This window comes from Lissotriton vulgaris, chromosome 10 (assembly GCF_964263255.1).
Source record: "Lissotriton vulgaris chromosome 10, aLisVul1.2, whole genome shotgun sequence".
NCBI classification, from domain to species: Eukaryota; Metazoa; Chordata; class Amphibia; order Caudata; family Salamandridae; genus Lissotriton; species Lissotriton vulgaris.
This window is the reverse complement of record NC_141698.1, coordinates 749,008,760-749,020,855: the sequence shown is the minus strand read 5'-3', so window position 1 is coordinate 749,020,855 and position 12,096 is coordinate 749,008,760. Positions and strand designations below refer to the sequence as shown.

The 12,096-nt window shown below is 45.0% G+C and overlaps 1 protein-coding gene across 4 annotated transcripts in view; it reads left to right on the top strand.

The window, feature by feature from the left end:
• ACBD5 (acyl-CoA binding domain containing 5) overlaps positions 1-12,096 on the top strand; it is a 308,366-nt gene that overhangs the window by 124,814 nt on the left and 171,456 nt on the right. For all 4 annotated transcript variants that reach the window (XM_086941614.1, XM_086941613.1, XM_086941615.1 and 1 more), the window contains one exon: positions 11,723-11,911. In XM_086941614.1, coding sequence (XP_086797740.1) covers positions 11,723-11,911 — 189 coding nt within the window. The remainder of the gene's footprint in view (positions 1-11,722; positions 11,912-12,096) is intronic.

The following is a 12,096-nucleotide window of genomic DNA, read 5'->3' as shown; positions in this document are numbered from 1 at the left end:
TTACATTTAATAATCTTAAAAAATTTACAAAGGCGATTTAAGGTGAAATGGCAGTATTTCTTTAGTTATCTCCTTTCATACCTAAAGAAGTATACACAGATCTGTTATCCCGGCATTAGTGCTTTCAAATATTGACAGTGATATTATTTCGGTTGCCATACCAAACTCCTCCGTCACATCTTTTAAAAGCTATACTTTACACAGCAACCCATCTTTTTGAAAGAAAAAAAATCAGATCACTTCACAGCTATTCTAGTAACACCGAATCGGTTCACTCTTAAAGGTACTACTAGTTTTAAAATTGTCCCTATCAGAGTTTTCTGTCGTTTTCTACCCAGGTTCACATTTGTAAGCCCAAGACACACTTACTACTCAAAGTACAAATGGCTAAAAAATTAAAAACTGAAATCCAGCATTCCCTTGCCAAGCTTGAAACAACATGTAGTCCTCGACCTTAAGTGGTAAGACTGACACCTGAATTGTTCTCCTTCTGAAAGACTTTGAAGAATATTGTTTTCAAGCTCTGTCTGACTAACTAGATATCGCCAGCTAGCTCTCTCTCGCTCTCCTTTGTCCATTTAGTTTTTGTTTTTATATTTGCATTCTCTCTCTTCCTATCATATATGCATCCTGTTACATATGAAGTGCTCTGAATAAATATTGAGAGATATATACCTAATATTTTTTTTAAGTGTGGCAGTACTTAAGTAGTAAATTATTTAAGGTAATAGAATGAATTGCTCTGAGGAAAAATAATAATCCTTTCCATGAGAAATTCTAGTTTGACATAGACGGTTGAAATGTATTGAACATTTGTCATTGTTGAATTTTCAAAGTTTGCTTTTGCCAAATTCTTCAATACAGATAGGTGATGATTTGGATCAAACAGCCAGTTTGTGCGACGGAGCCACAAAATTGACCAGATTGGATTCAAAAGGTGATTCAGAGTTTTAAAATGGAATGAGGGCAGAACTGCTCAATTTCAGTTCTAGTTATCAGATAACAGATTATCTAAGTATTCTGGAATTTTACCACAAGGATTATGGATTAGTTCAGGATGCATCATCCTCGTTCCTTAAATTCAGTGCCAGTTAACCCAAAGAAAGTAATGGTTACAGGTATCCTTGGATGCATGTGGCCATGCCAGAAAGAGTCGGGCAATGACATTTCTCCTGCAGATTTAATTCGAAAAACATTTAGGATACTTTGCATTTGTACTTGTTAGGCTCAAACAACTGATGGGAATGTGGAACTAAAGGTGGCACATTTGGTCATGTGATTACTCAGTGTTGTAAAGTAGACCATTTGTAGAAGAGAGATCTTCAAGAAAATTAGTTTCAGTGTTAATCCTGGTTTGAATTTTCATTTTGAATTAATTTTGAACAGTGAAGCATTCTCTTTCATGTTTGGGATTTAACATCTTACAATTTGGGTGAAACATGTCAGTTCTTTTTACTGTTATTTAATTATTTAATTTGTATTGTGTATAGTCTGGTTGCAACACCATATTTTAACAAAGAACTAATTTAGGCCCTCTATGTTAGTGACATACTCTCCCAATATCATTAATTTAAAATTAATGTTCAGAAATTCCAGTCAGTTATCATCCATTCCTTTTGAAGGTGTTCATACATTTGTCACAGGGATGTGCTGCTGTTACTGTTTTTTGGTGTTCCTCCCCAAATCCTCAAACCCTGGTCTTATTCTAGTCTAAACCTTGTTTCTTTTTCTACTTTATTCTGCTACTTTACGTCAGTTGTATGTGGAACTGTTCTGTGATGTGTGCATCAGACGGTGGAAGATGATTTTGAACATTTGGTAAAGCAAGCTAGCTCAGTACTGAAGATGAGTTTCCAAAGATGCTATCTCTGAATGTGTGTTCTTGAAATTCAGTAAGAAATACATTTGAATGTTTTGGAGACATATTTATTTAATAAACAGTTTGATATATCACTCCTGCACCATAATGTATTAAAATAGAACTATTGCATACATGATCCCTTAAGAGAAGACAAGAATCAAATATTCCCAAACAGGATTTCATTTTCTCAAAAGGCTCAATGGAAGGAACAGGTACCGGGCATGCCATAGAATACCTTCATTATCAGTTTAGCAATAATTGGATGGAAGGCTATGGTGTTAGAGGACCAATGCTAAGACAGTTGATTAGCTTTTGGGTTTTAGTCCCTCTCCAGTCATCTTTGAATTAGTCTGTTTTTCATTACTTTGACCTAGACATGTTTCTTCTGGGCGCCTGCTCATGAAGCTTCTTTTTTACTTTACAGCTTTATTTCATTTCTGCGACATAAATGAAACAAAGAAAAGTAAGTCACAGCCGCAGCCCGTCCAGGTAAGAGAGGTGGAGCAATGGGGCTAGCTGGGCCCGGGTGGGGGGTATTTCAACATACGACCACGTGGGAAAATTAAATAAATAATTGATTTTCCCTTGTGGTCGTTTGTCGAAACACCCCCACCCTACCGGGCCCCAGCTCTCTTACCTGCACGAACCGCGGCTGGTAAGTTATGTACACAGTCTGTGACCTAAATTTAACAAAGAAAAGTAAGTCTGGCTACAGTATAACTAACGTTCCTGCAACACACCTTTCTTGTTTATCTTTTTCAAAAATTCTCTGCATTGTCCAAATCCTACTCCCATAATATATGCATCTAGCATAGCCCTCACATACTCCACCGTCCGGGCCTTTCCCCCGAACGTTTTACTTGGGCCAAGCTTTCCAAAATCTTCAACCATCACTCCTTAAATAAATTAAAAAGGATTTGTCTTTTATTTAACATAATCTATGAAAACGTAAGGCAACTGGGCACATGTGACAACATGTTGGGCGATAGTGCAGACTGTTTTGATTCATGGTTATGTATTGTGAACCCAAGTGATAGATCAAAACGTTGTATTGAAATACAATATATAAAACTCTTAGCGATGGGCAAGCACAATTACAATTCTGTGAGATGTTTGAGTAGTAGAGGCTGACAGAAAGCAGGAGTGCCCCCTCTTCCCGCTTCTTCTTATTAAACAGAAACATGGTTGGATGGGGATTGAAGATATGTATTCTGGAACATAATGTGTCTCTTTGTGCCAATGACGTGCTGATATATTTTAGTGACCCCGAGATTAGATTTTGGCATGATTTTAAGGTCTGAAGATTAATTATTGTAACTATTGTTTCCTTTGAGTCCATTAAGGACTTGCTTTATTTTTGCAGTGGCAGCCGTCTACCTGTAAATAGTTGCACTTTATGATTTGCCACACACAGGAAAGGTGCGAGATTTTGGATCTCCCGGACGCTGCCTAATATCAGTGTAGTGAGTGACAAAAATGGTCGTGCTTCCTTCCTGCCTCTGTTTTATTTTCGGAATGCTCAGTACTTACCCTGAAAGAATTTGGAGGAGCTTGGTGGACTAGTATGGGTCAGCTCTTAAAAAGCGTGAAAGAAGAAACATTGAAACTGTTTCGTGAGGGAGGTGGAATGGGGCTGCCTGGCCTTTAATGTGAACAAGCAGTGGCCCGCTCACCTATTTGGTGTAATGCTCAAAGAAAATATGAGTGCTGATGAGTTGCTATCGGAGTGAATGCATGGCAGTGGGTCTTGAGAGGAAGTATTCTGTTATTACAAAGTGAAGGATGATTCCCTCCCATACATAATACAGCCAACTTGATTCTTGAGGAAGAAGGAACAAACCAAGAGATCGGGTGCTATACAGATTATGGTGCAGGTACCATCATTGGTTGTTAAGCACTTTTAGAAGGCGTCTCATGTCATGGATTGTAGGAGAGTAGGGTCTGCAATCCTATGATCACCCCAGATTTTTGCTTTTTGCTTCACTGGTTTACGACTTCTCTGGCTGTGGGCCTGCTAATCAGACCCACAGCCTTGCTGTTCTCTCACTAAATTGACACGTGTACCTTAGGTGCATTTACCAATTGGTACTGGGCCACCTTATCAGACCCTGTAACTCAGGGCATAGGTGTGCCCAGGGCCTACCAGGGGCTGCAGCATGTATTATGCCACCCCTGGCTGGCCATCTAAATCTGACACAACTGGCTGCACGACAGCTGGGGCAAGGTGGTGTAAGCACCCTTTGCTTTAGATATAGTATACCTATATCTAACCCTAAAATGGACACACAGATCCCTATCAGTCACTCCTATGGCAGGCCTTGACAATCCTGAAGGCAGAGTGCTTGGAATCGTGTGAGATGGTGCTCTGGCATGAGCTGAGCCCGTTTGCAGCTTGCGGAACCAAGTCCTAATAGCTGTTCCATGATAACGCGTACCATATACTCTTAAGTGCATTATAATCCTCGCGGTTATATGCTGTCTTCGGTATCGCTTTATCAAAACATGTCGAGTAAGGTGTCATACGAACTGGAATACTAACCCCTCGCCAATTCTGGTGACGGGGTTAGCATTCCACCCTTCTAGAGGGACACAACATGTATGTAACTGTGAACCCCGGTTAAAGTTAAAGCCTCAGCATCACAAAATGGATGCTGCCACCACAGACACAAGTCTGACCCCCTGCAGCTGGGAGTCCTTCCAGCGAGGGGAGCTTGGACAAAAGGTTTCCTGTCAGGGGCGGTGCTAGCACCATCCCAGACAGGGTTTTGTGTATCCTGGGTAGGCAGGGCTTTAGAGGAAGGTGACTGCAAGTGGCACCCCGGTGCTCACTATGCATCTGCCGGCTAGAACCAGTTCCAGGGGCACACCAGCCCCTGAGCTGGGGAAAGTCCGGCATGGGAGAGGGGTGTAACCACCCCCCTTCCTGGTCCCAACCATGGGCAGGACTAGTCGCGTGCCAGCCCCTTTTCCTAGTATAAAGATAGGAGCGGGCCCCCTTCCAAATTAGATCATCTTTGAATCCTGAAACTACTTTCTACGAAAGGAACTCTCGACTTCTTCTCAAGATTTCTCCCTTGTGTCTAAGGAGTAGTCACCCTGCACCCGCAGGCACCATCCAAGAACACTGCGGTTTGCTGCACGTCCTTCCGCCGGAATCCGACTGACCAGCACGACGAGACCCGGCTTCCCTGGCACCTCTGACCTCTACCCACATCGTCAGCTCAGCTGAGATCCGTGGGTGCGACGAGACCTCGAGGGACCTGCCATCTTCAAGACTGCACGACGCTTGCCCAGCATGACCGCCGAGGGATCCTCGAGTGAGTGCTTTGGGGTCCGAGAAGCCCCAACCCTGAGCAGCTCCAGCACCGAAGTTCAGCCCTCCAGCATCCACCAGATCTGCGTGGGGCCCTTCTGCTTTTTGCTGCTCACCGCGTTGTCTGGCTACTAGCCCGCTGGCTTGTGGCCTTCCCGACGACGAACGACGACATCAACACTGCTGGTCTGGTTGCTCCAGACTGGCTCTTGCTCCCCTCCAAAAGAGGAGCATCCCGGACCCTCCTGGTCCACTCCAGACGCCATTTTGAGTCCACCGCGTGGGCTTGCATTTGCCAAGACTTGTTGCCCCAATCCTGGGTCCAGCGACGTCGACAGCAGATACCATCGTGGGACAGCTCGCACCTCCATCCTGGTCGCCGACAACGCCTCCTGGTCCGTGAGACTGCAGAGCCCAGCGTCGCCCACTCACCTGGTCGAGGTGACTTCAGCCGGTGCCATCCTGGTGCCCATCTAATCACTGGCTAGTGATTCAGAACTTGGTCCCCTCTGCTTACAGGTGTCTTGCATCTCCGATCCAGGCTTGGATCCATCCGAATCTCTTCACTGGTCGCCTGCCAGCAACTTCTTCTTTCAGGCTCCTGGTTCGTCAACGAGGGTTTCCGACGACACTTGAACCCTATGCAGCCGCAGCCCCTGGGCTAGGTAAGCCGAGTACCCCGGTGCTCCAGCGTAGAACAACTCTCTAAGTGCCTAGATCCACTTTCGTTTTTGACCTACCTAGTCGGGTTCGCCCGAGAACACTAACTTTGCATTTACTAGTATCCATAGACTTTGTCCCGCATCCCGCGTGAGAGTGCACACTCTGCACCCGAGTCCCCTAGGCCTCCTGCTAGTAATCTGAAGGTTCAGTAGTCCAGTCCTAGCGATTCCAAACCCTATGAGATTAGTACTTACCTGCTAGTAATTTCGCATTCCACTTTTAGAGTATATGGTTTTCCGTGCCCCTCGGGCATTTGTGTAAATTGTGCAACTTAAAGTATTTTCGTAAGAGTTTTGTTGTGTGCTTAGTACCCTGTCCTCATAAAGAGTACAGGGCTGTTGTGATCTAAATAAATACACTGTTTATTTTCATAACACTTGTGTGGTGTCCTTTCACTTGGTGTTCAAGGGGTATATGTGATGGTATAACAGCTGGCTTAACACGCCCTCTAGAGTTTAGCCCGAAGACTGCTCGTATCCATGCTACTAGGATAGCTGGTCTATAAGGTTGACTTACAACCAATCATCAATAAGGGTTGTTTGGACTGATACAAAGTGCTCACTAGAATAGTGAGCATTATATATCAGGCCAACTTCTCACATGGATGTTTTAAAATAAGGAGAGAGGGAATTGCAGAGCAATTGGCGAACTGTCCATAGTTATTCAAGACCTTTTATGCCAGGATGGAAGTCTTTGGGTGATGTCTGTCAGATTTCTCAATATCAATGACTGAGCAGGGTGGCCAAGGATTCGTGGCAATGCTTCTCTACTAGTCCAATGGAATTTGAAACAAGTCAAGTAAAATCAAAAATAAAGTTTATTTAGATCATTGATCTTTAAACCTCAAAGAATACATATTTTTTAAATTCTTAAAATTATTACTAAAACCGCATCTCGTTCCGTTAAGGACTCTGAAGTTCCATATCCTCCATCATAGTTATATTAAAAACAAAAAACAATTTCATACAAAAACTAAAAAATATTCAAACATTCTATGAGAAGATGGGCTTCTCTAAAACCTGTTTTAATATATTGAAAGAATTCCTCATTCCTCCATCAGATTCACCATTTCCTATTACATGAACAACCTTTTAACAGCCTGGATAAACTTTGCCACTGCAATGTGAAGCATTGGGAACGCGTTCAGCGGATTGTAGCGCTGACGCGCTGCCCCACAGAACCGCCATTCCCGGCCACGAGACTGGCCACGCCCCTTTTTAGGCCACGCCCACCCGCCGCATTTAAAAGCACCCGCTGAATACGAGCGTGGTTGCTAGACAATTTCTCTCCTGAGGCGAAAAGCCGGGAGACGCTTTCTGCACACACCTGATTTTAAACTTTGAGTGTCACCTTTATTCTGTGTTGTGTTTTACCTCTCACTCTGTGTGAAGCATTGGGAACGCGTTCAGCGGATTGTAGCGCTGACGCGCTGCCCCACAGAACCGCCATTCCCGGCCACGAGACTGGCCACGCCCCTTTTTAGGCCATGCCCACAGAACTCTTTCACCCATTATAAAAATGTGCACATACCGGAAGCGCAGCGGACGAGCGCAGCGGGAGCGCCGTTTGCGCGCCGAAGGCGCGCTTAAGGCAAGCCCGTCTGCGCCCGTCCGCGCCAGACCGGGCCATGGGACATGGCACTCTGTTCCTTCCATTACCTACTCAGCCCATGCCCTCAGGGATCTTCAATATCCCGCATTCTCTGCTTCCCCCACCGCCATTCGCCGCACCACCGCCCTTGGCATCTCGCGCCATAAACAGTCTTGCTCAGACAGATCTCTACCATCAAGCACGCCTAGAAAACGTTCCACTTCAATTAGGGTACTTTATTTAAACACTCGCTCGTTAGTAAAACACTCTGAGGACATTTTTGTCCTCCTTTCTAACTCCAACCCCGATCTGCTCCTGCTCACGGAGACCTGGTTGACATCCGAGTCTCTCCCTGATATTCTGGCCGCCCTCCCCCCTGACTATTACTCTGTTTCCTCTAACCCTCTTCCTTTACCGGGGGTAGAGAATTTACTCTTCAGTGTACAAACTAACACTGGCCCCATCACCTTTCTCCTACTATATCGGCCTCCTCACTCCATGCCTCATTTCTCTTCCATCCTGAGTGAACAACTTTCCGCGCTATTAACAATACACTCTGACTTCGCCATCTTTGGCGACCTAAATTATTGGTTTAATGACCCCAATGCTGGCCCTCACGCCATCGAGCTATTCGAGACTCTCGAGAATCTGAACCTCACCCAGCATATCTCTTACCCCACCCATATTAAGGGCCATATCTTAGACCAGATCTGGTCCTGTAATCTGGCCCTGTCTTCACCAGTCACTCTTCCTTGTACCTGGTCTGACCACTACTTGGTGGATACTACCATTACAGTCAGTGGCCAAACCTTCACTCCTTTAATGGCCGGGGGACAATCACGGAAATGGAACACCTACGATGCCCAGGGCTTTCTCTCTGCCCTCGCCGCTTCCTGCCCCGACCCTCTTCCGTCCAGTAACATCGATCACCTGGAACAAGAAATCGGCTCCTGGCTGGAGTCGGCCAGCGACCAGTTTGCCCCCTTGGTTACCTTCCCTCGTACTAGGCACCGGTACGCTCACAGGTGGTTTTCCGACGATCTCAAGACCTTGAAATTAAAAACACGTCAATCAGAACGTATTTGGAGGCACGACTACTCTGACTCTGCCAGACAGGTCTACCTGATCACTCGTAATAATTACAAATCCGCTATCAGGTCAGCAAAAATGGAACACTTCTCCAGCAGGATTGTGTCAGCTACTAATAAATCCAAGGAAGTGTTTAGAGTCCTAAACGAGCTAACTACGGATGATAGATCACTCCCAGCTCAGACTCCTACCCAGGACACCTGTGATACTCTGAACTCCTTTTTCCTGGAAAAAGTCATCAAAATTAAAAATTCTTTCCCTCCCCCCACCCAGTTTCCCCCTCTTGATCCCTCCCTTGATAATACGTCGACTTTCACTACCTTTCCTGTTATAGACACGACTTCCTTAGTGGAACTTGCCACCCGTGTGAAATCAGGCTCCCCCAATGACTGCTGCCCTCCCTCTGTTCTGCGCAGTATCTGCCTCAATCTACCAGACAACATTCTACACTTGCTCAATAGCTCACTCACCAGTGGCAGTGTCCCCATCTCTTTCAAGGAGGCCATCTTGGTGCCCCTTCTTAAGAAGCCTAATGCAGACCCCATTGAGCCATCAAACTACCGTCCTATTTCCCTCCTTCCCTACCTCTCCAAAATCCTGGAGGCTCGTGTCACCCGCAGCTTATCAAACTTTGTCGAATCTTCCCAGTACCTTGAGCCCAACCAGGCGGGTTTCCGACCCGCCCACTCGACGGAGGCGGTCATTTTAGCAGTTCTTGATATACTCAGGTACAACGCTGATATCGGGAACCCTCAAGCCCTTGTCCTCCTGGATCTGTCTGCTGCGTTCGACACGGTGGATCATAACATCCTTCTCCACCGTGTCGAACAGGCCGGCATCCGAGGCGTGGCCCTCGATTGGGTCAGATCCTTCCTCACTGGCAGAACACAGGCAGTCCGCTTGGGTCCTTTTACGGCAAAAAAATCTCCCACGGTCTGCGGAGTCCCCCAGGGCTCCTCTCTTTCCCCGCTTCTATTTAATTTGTATCTTCGGCCACTGATTCAATCCCTCCTCAAATGGGATATCACAATTTTTAATTATGCTGATGATTTGCAGCTTGTTTTTTCACTTAATTCCCCTCTGGCCATCAATACGTTCCATGCTGTAATGACTCACATACAACTCTGGATGGACCAGAACCAATTAAAACTCAACCCAGGAAAAACTGAGCTTCTTCTTCCTGGCCTCAGCCATATCCATTGGGGCCCTCAGTTCTGGCCGCCGGAGCTTGGTTCCCCCCCCACCCCTGCTAAAACAATAAAAAGTCTGGGCGTAATTATTGACACCGAACTTACCCTCAAAGCCCAAGTTGGAGCGGTAATTTCATCATGCATGTTCCAGCTTCGAAGGATTCGCAAAGTTCGTCACTTCCTCCCCCCTGCAGCACTCACCCAATCTGTTACTTCACTGGTACTCTCACGTCTTGATTTTTCTAACTCTATTTATCACGGCCTTCCACTTTATCTGCTGAATCGCCTCCAGGTCGTCCAAAACCAGGCAGCTCGCCTGATCCATGGACTACCTCGTTGGCAATCCGCTAAACCTTTGCTCCATAGCCTTCACTGGCTCCCTGTGAATCAAAGGGTCGCCTTTAAGGTGGCTTGCCTCACTTTCAAATGTCTTCACTGCCCTAGTCCTGGGTCTCTCAACTCCCTCATCCGCCCCTACCGCCCTACACGTAATCTACGCTCTGCCCGTAATGACCTACTAATCACCCCAAAAAATAAAACCAAGAAATTTGGTGGCCGCCGTTTTTGTTATCTAGCCCCCACTCTCTGGAATTCTCTCCCCCTGTCCATCAAATCCTCCCTCTCTCTTCTCTCCTTCAGGAAACTCTTAAAGACCCATCTGTTCCCATCCTTATGTTAGGTTTTGTGTATTTCTGTCTCTCTCACCTGTCTAGCAGCGCCAGGAAGCTTCGGCGTCAGTGCGCTTTACAAATGGCACTTAACATAACATAACATAACAAATGGCAATATCAAGGTGATACATTTGAAACAATAAATAGCATGATAGAGCGGTGAACATGCTGAATGCGTACATTCACATTGTATGGGGCATATGTGGTTAAAGGCACACAGGTGACTGAGGCTAAATGTCAGGGGCACTGTGATCCTGTCCCAAACATTGTGCCAGGGTATGAAGTAATTTAAAGAAAGTTTTCCCAAATGTCCGATTGAGGAAGTGACATAAAACGTGCATGACTCAAATCATGCTAAATAAGTTTGGCTTGAAGACAAATGTTCTAAATGTAATCCAAATCCAAATCTTTTGGACTTATTCCATTTTTTTAAGTGTCTTCGTGTAAGTAGCCTGTTGGATAGATATAATAATTGGGGGTGGTTGCCAAGTCGCAAAATGGTAAAATGAGGCACAAGCTTGGCCTTTTAACGTTTTGTGCGCCTTCATTTAAACAGTATGCAGGTGTCAATATAGGATGTCAATCTTGTTGAATGTGAATTGAATCCAACAATTTTTGTTCCTCACTATTTCATGCAGCCCGTTCTTCATTGCCACGCCAGGACGATATCCTGTTTTGTGTTTCTTTCCTCTCTTCTCTGTGTGTTCTCATTCTAAAGTGGTAACTTATTTAATAACACATTCTGTGCAGAATGACAATGTTGACAAAGTGGACCTTCCCAATCAAAGAAAAACATTTGTTGTCCTTCATTTAAAATGTCAGGTAACTGCTGTTTGCTGTGCCGCTAACAGCCCTAAAAATCTAACTATCACATTTCACATCATCACTCAGGGTTTGGCATTATTTAATTTTTGTAGTCCACGGATTCAAGCTTTTCAAATTCCTTCCTTCATCTTTGACGCAGTCCAGGAATACAGTGTGTTGTCCATGTAGAGTGATATTTTCATAATGTATTCTAACTCCTGACTTTTCAGCGGAGCAATTTCTTTGCCATTTGGCCATAGGTTCTTTGCAAGCATGCATGGTGACAGGGAGCACAGAAACCCTTTTGTTGGCATTAGTTTACAAAGGGTGAGGGTGAACAATCGGAATTCACAGGGGTTACATTTCCCAAGATCTAAAATGTTAATTTAGGGTGTAAATGTTTACCTATGATGTAGCATTGCCTACTTTGATTACTTTCTGCTATGATGATAATTGGTTTTTTTCATATTTTTTTTTTTAGAGCTGAGTAGCGTTCTGACTTCCACCCCAAACTGCAAAGCAGTAAATGGTAAAACAGAAAGTAGTGACAGTGGAGCAGAGTCAGAAGATGATGATGATGATGAAGTGGAGAAGGGGGATGATGGAGAAGATGAAGAAGAGAAGGTCGATCACGAAGGAGAAGAAGAAGAAACACAACTCCACGAAGAAGGTAAGTTTAAAAGTTTTGACCTTGTTCAGTTCACTGTCTCACGACATCAAGAGGGGTTGTTTAGGTTCTGGTGGTTGGATCACCACATCAGCATAGACTCTGGCCTCCACTCCCTTGGTAGTGGACTGCTCTCAATATTAAAAAAAAAAAATCTGCCTAGATGGCAGAGTGCTCTATGCCATCAG